Below are 17,333 nucleotides of genomic sequence, written 5' to 3' on the forward strand. Positions count from 1 at the left end.
TTGTCATCTGCGGATGGGAAGTCCGCGAACGACTCGTTCATTCGTTCCGACTCAAAGCATTCAGAGTTCAGTCACAAGCCGAGTAACTCCAGTGTTTCAGACTGAAGACTGACTCTTTTTAAATAATGAATTAATAATAATAATAATTATTATTATTATTACCTTTGACAAATTTATACTAAAACTGAACATTTTATTATCACCACAGTAGTATTTTCAGCACAAAGATAACATTTTTCTTAAAGTAACTTATTCACTGGCCTTATCAGAGTACTTCTTGTGTATTTTTTTCTATAATTTTCAAAGTTTAATTTTTTCATATTTAAATTTGAAATGATGAGGAACTTTTGCTTCATTTCTTTTATGTATTTACTTATGTTTGGCTTACCATGCTGTGTTTTTTGTTACAAAATCATGCAATCAAAAGAAAAAAAGACAGAGTTTTATAAAAACAGTTTTACTATTTAATTGCTTTATTGTGCTGTTTTTAATGCAATATTTACTTGTTTCCACCACTTAAAAATAAATAAATAATTCAATAAATAAATAATTGTCAGGCAGAGGCGAGTCAAAAATTTAATTTATTGTCTCAAAATTTCAAGTTAGGTATATATTTCTCTCTATATATATTTCTATGGAATTAATAAAATGAACGAATGAATAAACCAAAATGTGCATCTTTACTGAATAGTTTTAAAAAGTATGCTCTCAAACTACTGCTAAATTTTCCATCAGTATGCATTCGTCACTGCACTTTTCCAGGTGTATTCTGGGAAAAAAGGAAAAAAAAACCCCAATCTGCTGCAACATGAGAAGGGGTGTGGTTAAGGCTGCAGTGTGTGCATGGTACTGCTGCAGAGAAAAGGTAGTTTGGGGATTAAGTTTATCACTAACTCCGATGGAAGATAAGACTTTATAGAACACCGTCTTACATAACATCTGAACATAATCAGGAAATCAATAAATAACACAGTAAACACAGATTGTTTTTATGCGCCTTTAAGAAGCGGGAAAAGAAAAAGCAAAAGAACGGACTTTGTCCGACATTTAGTCAAATCGTTTTTTCCTTGATTGCGTATTTTATTGTTCTGATTGCTGCTGATCACACTCTGTGGACGGCAGTCTGTTATGATTCATCCCAATTTCTATCTTTACCCAATTTCTTTATTTTTAAAACAACCGGAATAAAAAGAAGACATATTAGTTGTGCAATGTTTAATATTTTTACTCTCCAATGATGATGAGATGAAAGCCTTATATAAGTATACAATTTCTGTTCATTTCACAAAGATATTTGAGTTAGTCAGCTAACAGTAGTTCCTATATAGTTCTTCTTTCATCCTAACAGTCAGTGATGCACAATATAAGCAACGATTTATTGAAATTACTTGGCAGTATGCATTAAAAAATCTGATACAGGCACCTCCAACCCAACTGTGCTGCATCATTTCTGTTACATTTTTTTAAATGTATAAATTCTCATTTTGAAGAATAAACTCTGTAATCTCTGTGATGTTTTTAAGACAAACGTCCACTAGAGGTCGCCATATCACAGGACTTTTTTGCACCCAAACAATATGTTGAAAAACATGTTATCACCTTTCACACTGCCATACAGTGCTTCACTTTAAATCAGGTTTTCTCCCTGCAATGTCACTGGATCGCAGACCATCATAACCGCAGATAATGACTATACACTTTAATGGTGAGCAGAATTTCTCCAGTGTAAATGAGACACAGTTATTTGTACTGTTTAACATTCCAAGTTTTGACAATAAAGAATCTTTTTTTATATGGGAATGATTTAACCCACATAAACCAAGTCTGGTTATTTGCTAAAACTGAAAAACATAATTTTTACATTGTTTTATATTATTATTCAAAGGTAAATATCAATGTCCAAATAAAACAGATAAAAGCACATGATCCCGGGCCTTTTGAGATGTTAAATAAGACACCAAACAGAAGTTTGGGTTACAGATATGTACAAACACACAAGTGTTTCTCAGATCTACAGAAATTAATTTTGCAAGTAAAAACTTTTTAAAAGCATTACAACAACCATAAAATGATCAATCCATTTTGTTCTGCTTCCAGTTCAGAGTGGCAGGAGCCTATCCCAGCTGCCATAGGGCAAGAGAGAGGGCACACCTGGGACTGGTTGCCAGTCTGTTGTAGGGCTAGCATAGAGAGACAGACAACTATTCACAACTATTGGCAATTTAGAATAACCAGTTAACCTAACTGCATTTTTGTACTGTAGGAGGAAGAGAGAGTATACAGAGATTCCACACAAAAACAGGGAGAACATGCAAACTCCACACAGAAAAGCCCAGGTCACATGATTGATTTAAACCCAGGACCTTCTTCCTGTGAGGCAACAGTGCTAACCATTCTGCCATTGTGCCTACTGCATACTTTTATAGATTATTGCTCCTACATATTACAGAATCATCTTGAAGTTTTCTCAAATTAAAGTACGTTACATTGAGTGTCACCACATGCTATAAGAAAACAGACAGATTTATGTGTTGCAACATGAAACCATGATTTTGAATACATTTATATTTTTTATAGAAATACTAATTAGAAAGCTTCTTCTTGTAGCCCAAATGTGCTGACTGGCAAAACAATTCAATACCAAGTTAGGATTTTTTTGTTGTTGTTGTACATAAACTCTATTAAAATGATGACCTTCATTCATTGGTGTTAATTACTGTGTTTGAAATGGTTTTAATAACTAGGTACTTGCACTGGAATAAAAAAAGAATCCTCCAAAATATCCAGCAAGGTCACTGTGCTGGTCCAAGCTCAGCAATCTTAAATCTCTGTGAGGCACGTGCTCAGCAAGGCCAGACGATGTCTTCGCTCCACTGGTTACATCCTTAGATGGTTGTTAAAATTGATGTGTTTGGATGGCACCCAAGACGGTCCAAACTTAAATGAGAGTCACATCTTTCTCCAGCAATTATTTCAATTAGCTCATGAAATGATGTCAACTCATGTGCATACTAATAACTCAGATTTTACCCCGAGAAGCATATTTGTTTTTTATTCCTCATTAAGCTGTGCATTCAAATTCCGTCTCTTCTCTTAGAAATTCACGTGAAAGATTCATGATGTTTGTGATGTTATTTGTATTCATTTCAGTGTGATTTTTAAATGTCAAACCATCTCTGTGTGTCATGGTCGTTTTGAGTTTTGGCGAGGTTTAAGGGTTTTGTAGTTTTGATTATTTTTGTATTATACTTCTGTATTTAGTGTTGTTGATATCCTGGCTTTGTGTTATAGTATTATGATTATGTTCTGTGCCTTCAATTGATTAGAGGTTGTTTATCTCCATTCGTGTTCCCTTTCTGTTCCCTTGGTCTTCTCTCTGTGTTTTGTTTTCTCTCTCTATTGTGAAGCTTGTGTGTCTTTATCTTGGTCTCTGTGTTTATTCCTTCCTGTTTTATTTTGGTGGTCCCTTGTCCAGTGCATTTTGTTCAGTTTTTCTTCCCCTGTCTCTTTAGTCTGTGATCCCTCATCAATCTGTGTATAAATTGTCTCAGTCTCTCTTTGCCCATAGTGTAGTTTAGTATTTCAATGCGAAGTTCCATTGTTTCTTAGTTTGTATTCGTATTCCAAGTTTTTCTCCTGAGTCTTAGCAATAAAGCTCATTCATGTGTTTTGAGTCCTACATTTGGGTCCAACCCTGCCTGCCACACAGCCATCCCTAACACTATGAGGCTTGGAGACTACCTAGGCTATACCATGACCTTAATGTTTTTATTATTTAGACACTCCTTTATTCCCTTGGTTGTATGTTTTGGGTGATTCTCATGCTGGAAGATCATCCACAACCCATTTTTAGTATTCTGGCTGAGGGGAAAAGGTTCTTGTCTAAGATTTTATGGTACATGACCCCATCCACTGGCCCCTCAATACTGTGAAGTCATCCTGTACCCTAAACAGAAAAAGAACCACCAAACATAATGTTTATGCCTCTGTGCTTGACTGTACTTTGAGTCATTTGTCTTCCTCCAAACACAGCAGCTAGATTTTGGTTTCATCTGACTGCAGCACTTTCTCTGAATCATTTAGATTTCACTGGCAAAGTTAAAGCAGGCGTGTAGATTTCTTGAGCAGGAGTGCTGCAAGATTTCATTCTATTACAATTAGGTCTGTTATCAATTATGTTCATGGTGACTGGGGTCCCAACTGCCTTCAGATAACAACAACAAGCTCCTCCCATGTAGTTTTGGGCTAATCCACCAACTTTCTTATGATCATACTCACCCCTCATGAAGCAAGATCTTGCATGGAGCTCCAGACTGAGGTTGTTTGATGGTTATTTTATATTTCTTCTTTCTGAATAATCACACCAACAGTGTCACCTTCTCTCCGAGTTTCCTGATGATGGTCTCATAGCTATTCAAGCCTTGTGCAGGTCTACAATCTTGTCCCTGACATCCTTTAATAGGATTTTCATCTTGCCCATGGTGGTGGATTCTGTGGAAAGCTTTGGTTTATACACCTAATGAGTTGAGACCAGGCAGACAGCCAATCTGTTTCTGGCTTGGTTGCAGGGAATCAAATATTTGACTCAATGACATAAAAATCAATTCATAACTTTTTTTTGTTCTGTTTTTTGGGGGTTCTGTACAACCTTACTGCTTTCATTGGAATTAGGGTGACTAGAGGGCAAGTATCAGCCAAGTGCTGCTAATGAAATTAACTTCATTATCCAATTATCAGCAACTGTGAGAACTTGTATAAAAGCAAAGGTTTTAGCATTCAAGTGTGCTTTAACAATGCTGCACTGTTCCCAGAAGTTGACGTCACAGTAAGGTCAGTCAAGGCTAACAGGCAGGTTGGACTCAGGCACAGGACTTGGGAGATCACAGTTCAATGTGTTTATTTACAGTGGATAGATATTTACGCAATGCAGAAGGGGAATAATGCTCCAGGGGGGTCCAGGAAGGAGGGGAATCCATTCATCCAACATTTACAGGCAATACACTCTTAATCTCAGAGTTAGGATCACCACACTCCAGGGAAAGGAATCCAGGGGTCTGTACAGAGGATCCACAGTAGCCAGAGACACAAGAGCCAAGACCTAACTAGGTAGTTCAACAATCCAGCAAACAATGACCCTTAGCTACTACCTTAAGTAGTAGCTGCTTCATGAGATCATCGTCACAGATGTGTTTGGCCAAAGCAAGAAACCCGCAATGAGTCGCATCCACAACACAGACAGAAACAAACGAGCACAGATAAAGAAGAGACTAGAGAAAACCAAGGGAGAGAGACAGAAAGCCAAGGAGGACTGAGGGACCATGACACTCAGACTGTACAATGCTTCAAAAACCCAAGACCTACATTTCAGACTCTACAAACCCAAATCAGCAAGTTAAATATTAAGCTTCTTCTCTCTAAAAACAACATAGCAATACGGCTTAAATTTGCAAAGTTGTATCTGAACCATGAGAATTCGGAAATAATGTTCTTTCAGCAGAAGAGACAAGACCAAAATGGAGATGTTTGGCCTTAATGCACAGCGTCATGTTTGGAGAAAACCAAACACAGCACAAACACCTTACCGATGGGTGAAAAAAAAGACAAAGAATCAAGATATTGCATATTGCAAGTCCAGGCCTAAACCTGAATAAAACACTGTGCTGGGATCTTAAGAGAGCTGTGCATAAATGAATACCTCCAAAAAATCCTCAGTGTCAGTGTGAGAGTCTGATAAAGTTATTTCTGCTGAAGGTGGATCCATAAGGTATTGAATCATGGTGTGTATTTAGTTTTTCACAGAGGAGATGCCAGGTCAGAACACAGATAACCAGCTAACATAGAAACAAAGACAAAGTTCAGTATGACGTATTTGGCTTATACGTGACCACAATGGTTTTATGTCACGCCACATCATGGAAAATGATGGTTGAATGAGGGGTGTGACTGGCACTTCACACTCAGACAAACAATATCTATTTATACTGTGTATGCAGAAATATAAAATATTTCTGCAAAAATATGCAGGAAATCAGTGAGTGAAATTATTTAGCTAATAAGTATGAAACCTTCCCTGCATTTAGCCAGCAGGATGTTAGTTCTCATGACTCCACCGCACAGCTGCTATCTGCAGTGTGTAAAACAATGGGTATGTTATGTGATCAATATTAATATAACTTCATTACAGTGTGCATGGTGCATTGCCAGAAAATGTTTTATAGTGCTCATTTAAAAGTGGCTCCATCTTGTCTTCAGTAAAACAAATTGATCAGCATTCCTGTGCAGGCTCTGAAATAGTTTTATAGCAACGTCGTTTTAGACCTAAACCCTACGGTTTAGACCACAAGAACTTCTTACTGATGTGGGTGAAACGTAGCTGGAAGCAAAAAATTAGATCCTAATCTTGCAAGTAAAAATGAAAATCAATAATTCAGAAGGTTTTATACATAGAGCTGACTATTCTAATATTCATGGTAGCTCCAATTGCAGTGGGGCAGCTCTCTGAGACTCTTGCAGATCATTTGGAGTGAGAAACGAAGAAATTCAGCGAGGGGATTTATCTAATCAGTTCAACTTATGCAGTACTGTGAAACAATTTAAAGTTAATATTTAACTAATTCCAGAAAATGGCTTTTATTCAAACTGAAAAAAGGTCATGGGTAGTGTTATACACTGAGTTTCTATTCTTCTTAATCTTTATTTGTGTACTATAGGTGGACATTTGTGCTTCTGCTCACCCTGAACTTGCATAACAGTCAATAAAGATGAAATTAAAGAACCAAAGGAAGTAAAATGCAGAGATATTGCTGTAAATGGATACATTTTGCGCATTCTGATTGTGAGAAATGGCCTCGCTGTTTAACACACACTTGGTGCCCTGTTGTATAATGCAGTTATTATTAAGTAGACTTTTGCCAAAAAGGAAAGCCCTGCAGGAGGCTTGTTCTTGTGTCATCTCCCTTATAACACAAATTGCTCGGATGAAAAGATGCAGGGCAAATAGCAGTGCCAGCCTCAGAGTGAGTCCATACATTCTAAGCCAAAGAATTGCCTGCATAATTCATGTAATCAAAAAGGGAAGTTAGCCAACTGCATAGTGCTGAGTGAATATCAATCTATTTTCAGTTCCACCAAATTTAACATGTTGCTCCCTGCTGCTTTATATTTATCAAAAGTGCTTATCCACAAGCAGGGCAGGTAATTGTCATCATTATGCTAATGCGGAAACGGAACATTGTTATGAAATGAACCGACGAGTGACAAGTAGATTAAACAATCATTGTTGCTATAAATGTCGTTTACACCAAAATGGAGTGTAACAGGATGGGCATAGTAATGTGTGCTGAGGAGTTCCATATTTGGTCAACAGATGGTGGCAGAAGGCTGAAGATAACACATGTGCAGTAAAAAGAAGCATCTAGGCTTTTACCCCCCCGCCTCATTTTAATCATGTATTATAATCTATTACAGCGGATTTCTGGGAAATACTGTTAGTATCTTTAGAGGGATTCTTAAAATTTACTGAGGTTTTCCTCATCAATGTGAGGACCCAGTCACCGAGCAAGTTGTTCTGTTGGAAAAACATAATTCATCATGAAACTCATAATAATGATCCTAATCTTCAAAACAGCAGGTTGCTCTCGCTGTTGAATTTATAATTGCTGAGACATGATCCTGCCGCCGCGAAGAACAAAAAGTTATGTGCCATACTGCAGCTGTTCACTGATGTGCATTATCATACAACAGGTTTGGTTACATAATACATGAAATATACATGATCAGGTGAAAAAAATATCCCAAGTATGGTTATCATTAAGTAAATACCAGCCTTTTAGCTTGCGTGAGAAACTATTAGAGCTTCATAGTACTGAACAAAAAATTGTGATATTGGTATTTTCTGGATTATATGCAGTTATGTCTCTTTAACATAACTTGATTCAAAAGCAATATTAATCTCTAGTCTGAATACATGTTTTCAGCTGCCACACTGGGGGAAAATAACAAAGGATGATTACTGCAGTCTGTATTATTAATGACATGGAAAAAGAGCTGCACTGCTGCATGCTTCCTGGAAGCTGAGAGACTGAAATACTTTAATGTTTCCTGTATTATATTCGAATAGCTTTACATTTACTTTTAGATATATTATTTCAGTTTTCAACAGTTTTTCTTCCCTGCATCAAAAACCTAAAACACTCGACATACATGTGCGATGTCACCCAGATTACATCCATGCCCTTTGTTTTTAGCAGTGCTCAGTCAATCCTTATCAGCAGCACCACACTGCTGCAACAACATTAGGACCTTGACTGACAGGGACAGTCATCTGGCCTTGAACAGCTGTTGTTGTAGTGTGCATTCAAGCCACCAGGTGACTCTGCCTCTTCCTCTTACTGGGAAAGAAATCTCAACTGTGAGCCATATAAGAGCACCTCATCTAATTCTATAATGGAAGTGATAAAAACAACAGAAAACATGCAGATCGTGGGATAAGATGAAGGATTTCATTGGTGATTTTTTTCTTATGATTTTTTTTTTGTATTTGTTGTTGTTTCCTTATATGGCTGCATAGGTATGTCAACAATATGGGACTACAGCAACTGCAAAAGATAAACTATAGGCTTGTTGTGTTCGGGCCTGTTCTCCCTTGTGTTTTTGAAACTTGCTTTTGTTGTAATCCGTAAAACTGAAAAGAAAAAATGGTATTTTGGAATTACAAGACAGTAAACATTACTATGTAACATAAGTGAGAACTGTGCAAAGAAGTCATATAGTCTAAAATAACATCTTGTGCGTGTCTGAGTGTCCACGTTCGCGCGCACAAGTGTGAACGTGTGAACGTGTAGGTCTGCATGGGAATAAAATAGATTGAGGTTTTCATGCGAAAAAGAAATACTAACTAACCGCAATGTGACTGCTAATGTAAATACGGAATCTACTTTCACATCGTGCACTAACCTAGGTAAAGAAAATTATATTGGGGGGGAGTGTGGGGCTTGCATAACTGTCAGGTAGGTTATTACGATGATGTGCACGTTGCGATTTTCTCCCTCCACCGAATCCAATCACACCCTCCCCCATTCTCAAGTACAATTACGTGATGGGTGACGTTTCAGCATGCGGAGGAGGGCTCTGGGCAGGGACCACTTGGACCAAAGAGGACTAAACACTATTTCATTTCGGCGCAGAAACAACGCGTTCAAGGCAGTGGACCAGGGCGCCGCGCTGAAGCCTAGCCCATTGTCTGCCTCAAACATAGCAACTAAGGAAAATCGGCTTTGACCAAAACAGCGCTATTGCCCATAGGAGTGTCCAAGTGGTAGGCATTGCGGGTTTGTTAGCAACAGAAAGGGGGCCCTGGACAGATCTGGCCAATAACGGAAAATGAATCACAGTCAAGTTTTAATAATATGAGCCGCGTTTTGTTGCAATAGGCGACCAACTATTGATGCTTCTGCGCCGATCGTTTTCCAGACCATCAAATCGCGCGGACTTCTTTTGTTCGCATCGCTTTTATCCCAAATTATAGTCTGCTTATTATTTGTGTTGCCGTTGTAAAAGAGTTAGTAGCTCTAAAGAGAGAGAGTGAGCGAGAGAGAGCGAGAGAGAAGAAGAAGATGAATTTTCAGGCGAACGTCCCCGTGTCCGGTATCTCGCAGCAGTCTCAGCCAGCCATGCCCACTCCAGGCACGGTCCCGGCGCCTGTTCCCGTCCCAGTGCCCCAGTCTATCCCGTCCCAGTTCGGATCCGGATCGTCTGCAAGCTCAGGGGCTGGTCAGTTCGGTTCGGGGACTGTTTCGGGCCAGGCTGCACAGCCCGGCCCGGCCGGCTCGCAGTTTGTTTTGTCCAACTCAGCGGCCATCCGGGCAGAGATCCATCGGTTCGAGTCTGTTCACCCGAACATTTACGCAATCTACGACCTGATCGAGCGCATCGATGACCTGGCACTGCAGAACCAGATCAGAGAACACGTAATTTCCATTGAAGGTGAGTAAAGGAGGAATGATTGTTGTTTTGTTTTTTTTTCTTCCTATTTCGACTAGTGCTTTTCATTCATTGAGATTCAGGGAAAAGGGGGTGTAGTGTATGCGTGTGTTTTTCTTTTTTCCCCCGTTCTTTTTTTGAAGTGGGGGGTGGGGAAGGTGTGGGGGGGTCCTCATTTCCTTTCTTTTATGCACATTGGTAACATTGCCCTGGGTGCATAGCCTAGTGTCAACAATCACACTTTGAGGCTGGGGGCGTAGCTGATCTCATAGTCCTGTTCGCGGTTTGAACTGCACCCATGCACTGCAGTGTTAACAATAAACTCTTCAATTGCTCTCACAAGAGACAGCCTGTGCAATTGTAATTAGCCCCCCAAAATTAGTTCTGCTGCTTAATGTCATTTGCCAAAGGGTGCCTTGTTTTCCATCTGATGCTGACCTCCAGTAATGGGCTGAGATTTTTTTTTTCTTTCTTTTAATATTGAGTTCACGTGAAAAAGAGGCTTCCAAATGTGAGATCACGTGTCCTGTGAAAGTAGTAATTGTCCTCAACAATGCAGAGGCAAAATTCAACAACACTCACATGCAGTCAGGGTAAAAAAGGAGAGAAAACATTATCATGCACCACTACAGATGGTGTGATAGACATGATTGGGTTGGTTATAAAGCCTCTCCTGGGCATATTCCTTGTCGCACTGGAAGTCAATTCCAAATCTTATGACCTGCCAACGAAAGGATGACAGAGGCTGTAAAACATAGCTGCCTTGTATGTGGGAATCAACCACATCATGACAAAATCGACTGAAGAAGATGCACTGTCAGATGTAAACATCTGAAATGATGATAGCAGATTCTTAAGCACTCCACCTTCTCACACGACCATTTATCAAATCGCTGGCTGCGTGACTGTGAATCAAAACTCAGAGGTCTGGAAGATCAACTCTCTGAAAGTGCACATTTTGTTTGGATTTGGACTCATTCCTTATGATTAAATATAAAGAATCAAAATACAGGCTATCGCTGAATTAATAATGAATCAATAAATACATAATATAAAAATAAAAATCCAACAGTGCTTTTAAAATTGTGTTTCTAGAATAGGAAAAAGAGTATGAAGAATTTGTGAAATTAGTTTAAGGCAGAAATCATGAAGCGAGAACAACTGCAAATGGAAGCTAATCCTACAGCAGTGTTATTGTTCATATTTGACTGGAGTTTATCATTAAAACACAAATATAGCCGTGGTTATCAGCTCAGCATGACACAACTACAGCTCCCATTAAGCTTTGTGAACTCACCATTAAACTATGATATATGTGTAGTTTAATTAGAAGCATAGGCCAATCTATGGATGGAATGGATTAATGTGTTTGCAAAGACTTTTCTGGGTTTTGACCTGGATTTTCACTACACGGCACTGGTCACTGCCATAAAAATGAAAGCAGGATCAGAACATTATACGGTGTGTCTGGTTTTTAGAGCAGGTTCAGTGTGAAAATGGAAAATCATCTCCATGTGAAAATGGAAAATTAATTGGTTGGCCTGTCTTGCCTCATTTCAGCCTTTTGAGGAAAGGATGATATTCTTATTTTTCCTGTTGCTTTGGGATGGTTACATAATTTTCTATTTTTTTTTTTCAATGTAGGCATGCCTTTATTCTGTTTGATGGGACAACACTGGAGCCTTTAACGAGTTACCTCTCAGATGTACCTTTTTTACAAGTCAAAAAAGGTTATTGCTGAGTCTATTCAGAAGTCAGTTGTCATACAAATGCTTTGTTTCTTTTTCCTAAAAAGGCAAGCAAACACTTGACCCAAAGCAAAACAGCCAGGCGGTTTCAGTGCTGTTTCCCTGTTGGCTGTCATAAATATGGAAAGCATTCAAGGGACAATTTTGTGGTGCAGAGCACAACTTTTGTTGTGGATTTGTTCTCTCTCAAGTTGGTGTGTTTCCTTCAGCTAAAGAAAGTCTGCTTTTCCTATGATGCAATTAAACCATCCTCTGGAAAATAACAAGGCTTTCAAATGTGATGTAAATTTAAGAGAGGATGTTTTGCATTTAACTAAATGCGGCCGACCAGTTCATGCATATTGGTTCTACCTTTCTGTTGTTCTCAAAACATGCCATATGAGCTGCATTAATGTCCAGTGCATGTTTCAGTTGCATTGAAGCGTGTTTCAGCTTTTGCTTTATCATTATGATGCACTGCATGTTTGACTAGAAGCCTAGTGCCGATGCTTTAGAAGGGAAATTGTCATATTCCAAATGATAAACTGGGATAATATGTTTAGACCTTAGTGAAAATCTGACACCTAACAACAGAATATGCACAGATATTAACTGAATGTTTGCCTTCAGCTAATTATTTATCAATTAATGTAGCACATTGTTAGCATTTTTAGGATTAACTGTGTCTTTTGTTCATACAGAACTGTAGTGAACTGATGTCTCTCAGCATGCACTAGAAGCAAAAAGGCGTTTTTGGCATCCCTCTGATGAGACACTGCAGTGGTTTGATGGTGCTTTGTCATTCTCCTAAATAAGATATTGTCGCCCTAATAACCACAACTTTAAGGAGCTTTGAAAACCTGCAACAGGAGACATTGGTTGACTTCTCTTCACCTGCACTGTGAAACTGCAGATCTGTTCCTCTTCAATCTTGCATCATTGCAGAGTCTGTTGCTAAGGAACCAGTGGCTCGTGCATTTAGCTGAAGAAAGAGTGAATAGAAATTACACCCCTTACAAAATGAATTCCCATCGATACTAAGGTCTCCCTGTTGTTTTGTTGATTAATAAGGCCTTTATGTGATGATGTCTCGCCATGCATGTTGATACTTTTGCGGTGATTGATATTTAGGTTGCTGTTTGCTTTCTGGAAGCCATTTCACATTACAGTTGCTATGATTACCATTCAATTTGTTTTTTCCTCTTCTACCTTTTTTGTTATTTTAAAGAGCCGTGTTCGAAGATCGCAACTGAAGTTGATCTAAATTAGACCAGTAGGAAATACATGATGAGCTAGGACAATTTACCAGGGAATACATGCAAGCAAAATGGCTGTGACAAAATATGAGAGCACTAGTAGTTGGAAAATCTTGAAGAAGCTACGCTGCTAATCCAAGAGACAGGAATAAACATGGCCGGGAATCCAGTTTGGAGAGCCTGGGGGAAAACATTTGTACTGATACACATACGCAGCTTCCTTACATTTTTCACAGGAAACCACAGAGGGGTTCCTATATTGAAATAGTATCTGGCTCAAGGCTCTCTGTTTATCAATAGGTTTGTGGTAACTTGATGAATTCCAGCTTTTGTAGGAAAACATCATCTGTAGTGTTTATATATAATACACTAATGCAGCGCCTAGATGTATTTTAGAGGTGCAAATTTACTAACAAATTTGTAGTGTGAAATGACAAAAAAGGACCGTAACAAATGGAGAACCTGGGATTTCTGGGCCCCCTGTGGATAAATTGTCTGCGACCCAAACCGCAATTACTGTTGGCCTTCATTGATTAATGCTAAAATGATGACGGTGAGGCTGCTAGTGTGGAAAACCCAATCTTTATCAATTTCGTGAGTGATTATTGTGCGTAATCCCTAAAATGTTTTTAGCATTTGTGTTGGTTAAACTGTGTTTTCAGTTGAGGATAAATTACCCAGCTTTTAACTGTTATGACATGAAACATGTGGAGTATTTTTTTCCAAGGCAAGCACACTGACTGCCAAGCTCATATTAAAAGCGAAGTGAAGATTTGCTGTTACATACTTATAGGCCTACTCTACAGTGAAAAGGTGACTTATCACATCACAGCCTAATTATTAACATTTTATTGAGTATCTTTTATACAGAGGAGTATATGGATCTTTTCATGTATAATCACAATGATGATCATAGGCTGTCCTCCTGCCAGTGATCGCCTCAAAGCCTCACTGTGAAATAACATAAAGGTACAACAGCTGTTTGCAGACTGATGATTGCACCACTGCATTGGTCAGCTGATTGCAGGCTAAACCCCATCCACCCTGGGACTCAATCATGCCTAATGATTATTAAAAAGAAAAACAAAGCATGGAGTCATACAAAACATGTACTGTTAACTTTTAGCCATAATTGCATCCTGTATATCTGTTAAATGTTGCTTTTATTCTTCTTAATACACCACTGATAATTCAGCAAACATGCCTCTGAATACCAAATCAGGCATCTGGCATGAAACTGAATTTCAGCTAAAATTATTTGTTTGACGTAGCAAGTCAAGACAACATAGGACAAACTTATGTTTGTAAATGTAGTTTCTACCAACTCAACAGTGAACCAGCACCTTGAGGAACATTATGTTTAGGTTTGTTAAGGGAATAAATCATGTTTTTGGACTTATAAGAAGAATATAATTCTGATAACTGATATATGGAGATGTAGCTGCAGAGATGATATCTGTAATGTGATCATTTTAGGTATTTGTGCCAGTATAGAGGGAAATTCAGTTAACAAGGCTCTGCCCTAGAAATATTATCTTTAATGTTACTCGTAAAGGAAATGCTGATTGATGCTAATTTACATTTTAATTAAATCTATCTTGTATAAGGGCTTTGCTTTCTAAGGACAGTTGCAGGGTAAAAATGATGGAGGTTTGTGAAATTTAAATATCACCGCTAGACTGAGCAGGATGTTTTGCAAAGAGCAAGAATTGTACAGATCAGTGAAAGAGGGAGCAAAGATCTGACTCCTTCCTGCTTTTTTAACCTCACGGTGGCATTGCGCTTTCTGAGGAGCACGTTGTGATTTAGGGGCACTGTCCTGTGTGTATTTCTGGGGGATTTCCTTGGGTCAAGTGCTAGATTGTCCTTACATTATTCTATATCTCGAATTATAAGTGCATTTCATAAAACTGGAAAAGCTCATATAGCATATTTCCAACTGGCAGTCCAATGTCAGAGCAAGGGCAGCCACCTAAATCTATTGCTACTCAAGAGGGGTGCTTGGGATTTCAAGAAAAGGACTAATAAGCTTGCACAATGGGTTATTGTGTGCTCAAATAGCAATAGGGATGACACAGAGAGATACAAAAAGCACACAGACTGAAGCCTCAGAGCTCTCTGTTGGCATTGTGTGGCACCTAAGCATCTCCCTAGTACACACTGCTTCTCTCTTGTAGTCAATCGCCAAGAAGAGCACGAGCATAGAGCTCATCTGCTAATCACAAGCAGAGAATGAAAATAATAAATCTTGCCTCCTGATCACTGACATGTAAAACACTAAAATCGTAACTAACACTGTTTCCATTGACTGCAAGATGCCATCCTGTAGTGAGTTATGGATGACGCTGTTTTTGTCATTTAATTCGAGAATCATGATATGTCACAGGGTCATTAATTAAACATGAAAATGCGGCTCGGCAGAGGTTTAAAGTGTAAGGTGTGTGTGGTTGCGGGGTTTGTGTTATTCAACCGGGTGAACTGGGCAGTGGGCCATCTGTGTCAGCCGAATGCTGCTGCTACATTTGGCAAGTGAAATCTCCACAATGTGCTCATTATATTTCAAAACCGTATCTGTGAATATGAATAAGAAACTTTCATGGAGTTAGAAAATGTCAGTCAATAACGCCAGCTGGGACTCTTACGCTCTACGTCAGTGTAAATTTCTGTTAAAGTGGAATGCTGTTGTTTATAGAGTAGCTCAGTAAGTATTTACTAGTTGTAGATCTTGTGCCTAAATAAAACCCTCGCATAAATACATCTGTGAAGCGTGGAATAAACTCAGCCGTGGCCCCGCTTTCCACTTCCCTCTCTCGAAACACAAATTGATCAGCTGCCATTAGAAAAAGAAGACTTTGTCTCTAGGATGTGGTGTTAAAATTAATTGGATAAATCTTTTATGATCCAGCCAAGAGATCCACAAATATCTGTACAAATAAACTGCACAGCAAAACTCAGATCTTACATAAATTATCAGAATTTCACACTTGTTCAAATAAATATATCACAGATTTGCAATTACTTTAAGCCCATAAAGTTAAAAAAACAAACAAAAACACTAAGCATAGTCATTAAAATATGTCAGAGCAGCACAATGTAGCTTTATACTGCTTTTGCAGGTGAGACAGCAGATTAATCCACTGGCTGCTAACGCTTAAGTATTTGAGGAGCCTTATTATTATTTCTTGCGGGAAAAAATAGAAATCTCTTGCCTTCTTAGTGAAAGTAAGATCAAAAGATTGATAGCTATTCTCATGCCTGTCTTGTCAAGTATAGAGCTGAAGCCTGGGGGCGATTAGCCCACCTTATTGTAGAAGCAATCAGCCAGCCTCTCCAAAGCTTACAACACATTTTATCTTGTCTATTTATTCTACTAGTACATGCCCATGCTACAGTATTGTTAGGTCTGTGATGTTAGTCCATTTTTAGGTGGTTGCTATGGAAAATGATGATGTCATAATATAATCACACATAATTAAAGTTTTGTAGATACAAATTAGATGTTATTGTTGCGCTATTAAAGAGTTCTGAGGTGTTCAGGTGCATTTAGCCAGGTGGTTGCTATGCAACGTATCTGATATAGATGAGAACTCCCCCTTTCTGGGACCTAAGATATACCTGTGTGCTATATTTGATTGCTAAACTCCTGTTGTAGAATTTAGCTGACAAACACAGTTTGTCTATTTTAGTAAGATTCATGAAAATAAAAGAGAAAATGGAAATTTATTGATTCTTTAATTCTTTGATATTGCTTCATGGATGCTGCTGTGTTCTCCTTACATGTTTAAGCTTGGTAAGCAGCCCCAGTTAACCTCTTTAAGTGGGGCAAGGCATGGTAAGCTAAACCAAGCGTCACACTCTTACTTTTGGGGTCATACTTGCTTAAATGCCCAAATTACACTTTACATCTGATGTATTTTGATACTGCAGGGAATCTTTCTCAAATCAAGAGAGAGAGACATCAGAAACATCTGTGCTGGATGAAAGAGCGAGCCAGCGACTGTAGATAGAAAGGACTCCTTTGCTGTAACTCGTGTACAACACCACTGTCAAGCTTTCACTCAAGTCTGTTGGTGTGATGTAATGAGGATCTGAACGCTTGAATTGTGCATGAAGCTCCCATGTCAGTCGCCCAAGTGGGGATTAATAAAGTATTCTTCTTCTTTTGATTTCCCATTCACTTGAAGACATTGTCAGATCTTCTGCAGAAATTGAACCGAACCGCCCCTGTGCACGGCAAGTATCAGGTTTCAAACATATTTAATCCTCGAGCAACACTTCTCGTCAAATATACGTCACAGGTTTATTCTTCAGTGTAGTAGTAACAGACTCCCCCCCCCGCTCTGACAGATGCTCACCAGATAACAAGGTT

General features: G+C 38.6%; 1 protein-coding gene across 1 annotated transcript in view; it reads left to right on the forward strand.

Annotated features, from left to right (window-relative positions):
• Positions 1-9,151: 9,151 nt before the first annotated feature.
• Positions 9,152-17,333, forward strand: part of agap3 (ArfGAP with GTPase domain, ankyrin repeat and PH domain 3) — a 119,922-nt gene continuing 111,740 nt past the window's right edge. The window contains exon 1 of the mRNA XM_031737852.2: positions 9,152-9,984. Coding sequence (XP_031593712.2) covers positions 9,615-9,984 — 370 coding nt within the window. The 5' untranslated portion in view covers positions 9,152-9,614. The remainder of the gene's footprint in view (positions 9,985-17,333) is intronic.

Source organism: Oreochromis aureus, linkage group 18, assembly GCF_013358895.1.
Source record: "Oreochromis aureus strain Israel breed Guangdong linkage group 18, ZZ_aureus, whole genome shotgun sequence".
Lineage (NCBI taxonomy): Eukaryota > Metazoa > Chordata > Actinopteri > Cichliformes > Cichlidae > Oreochromis > Oreochromis aureus.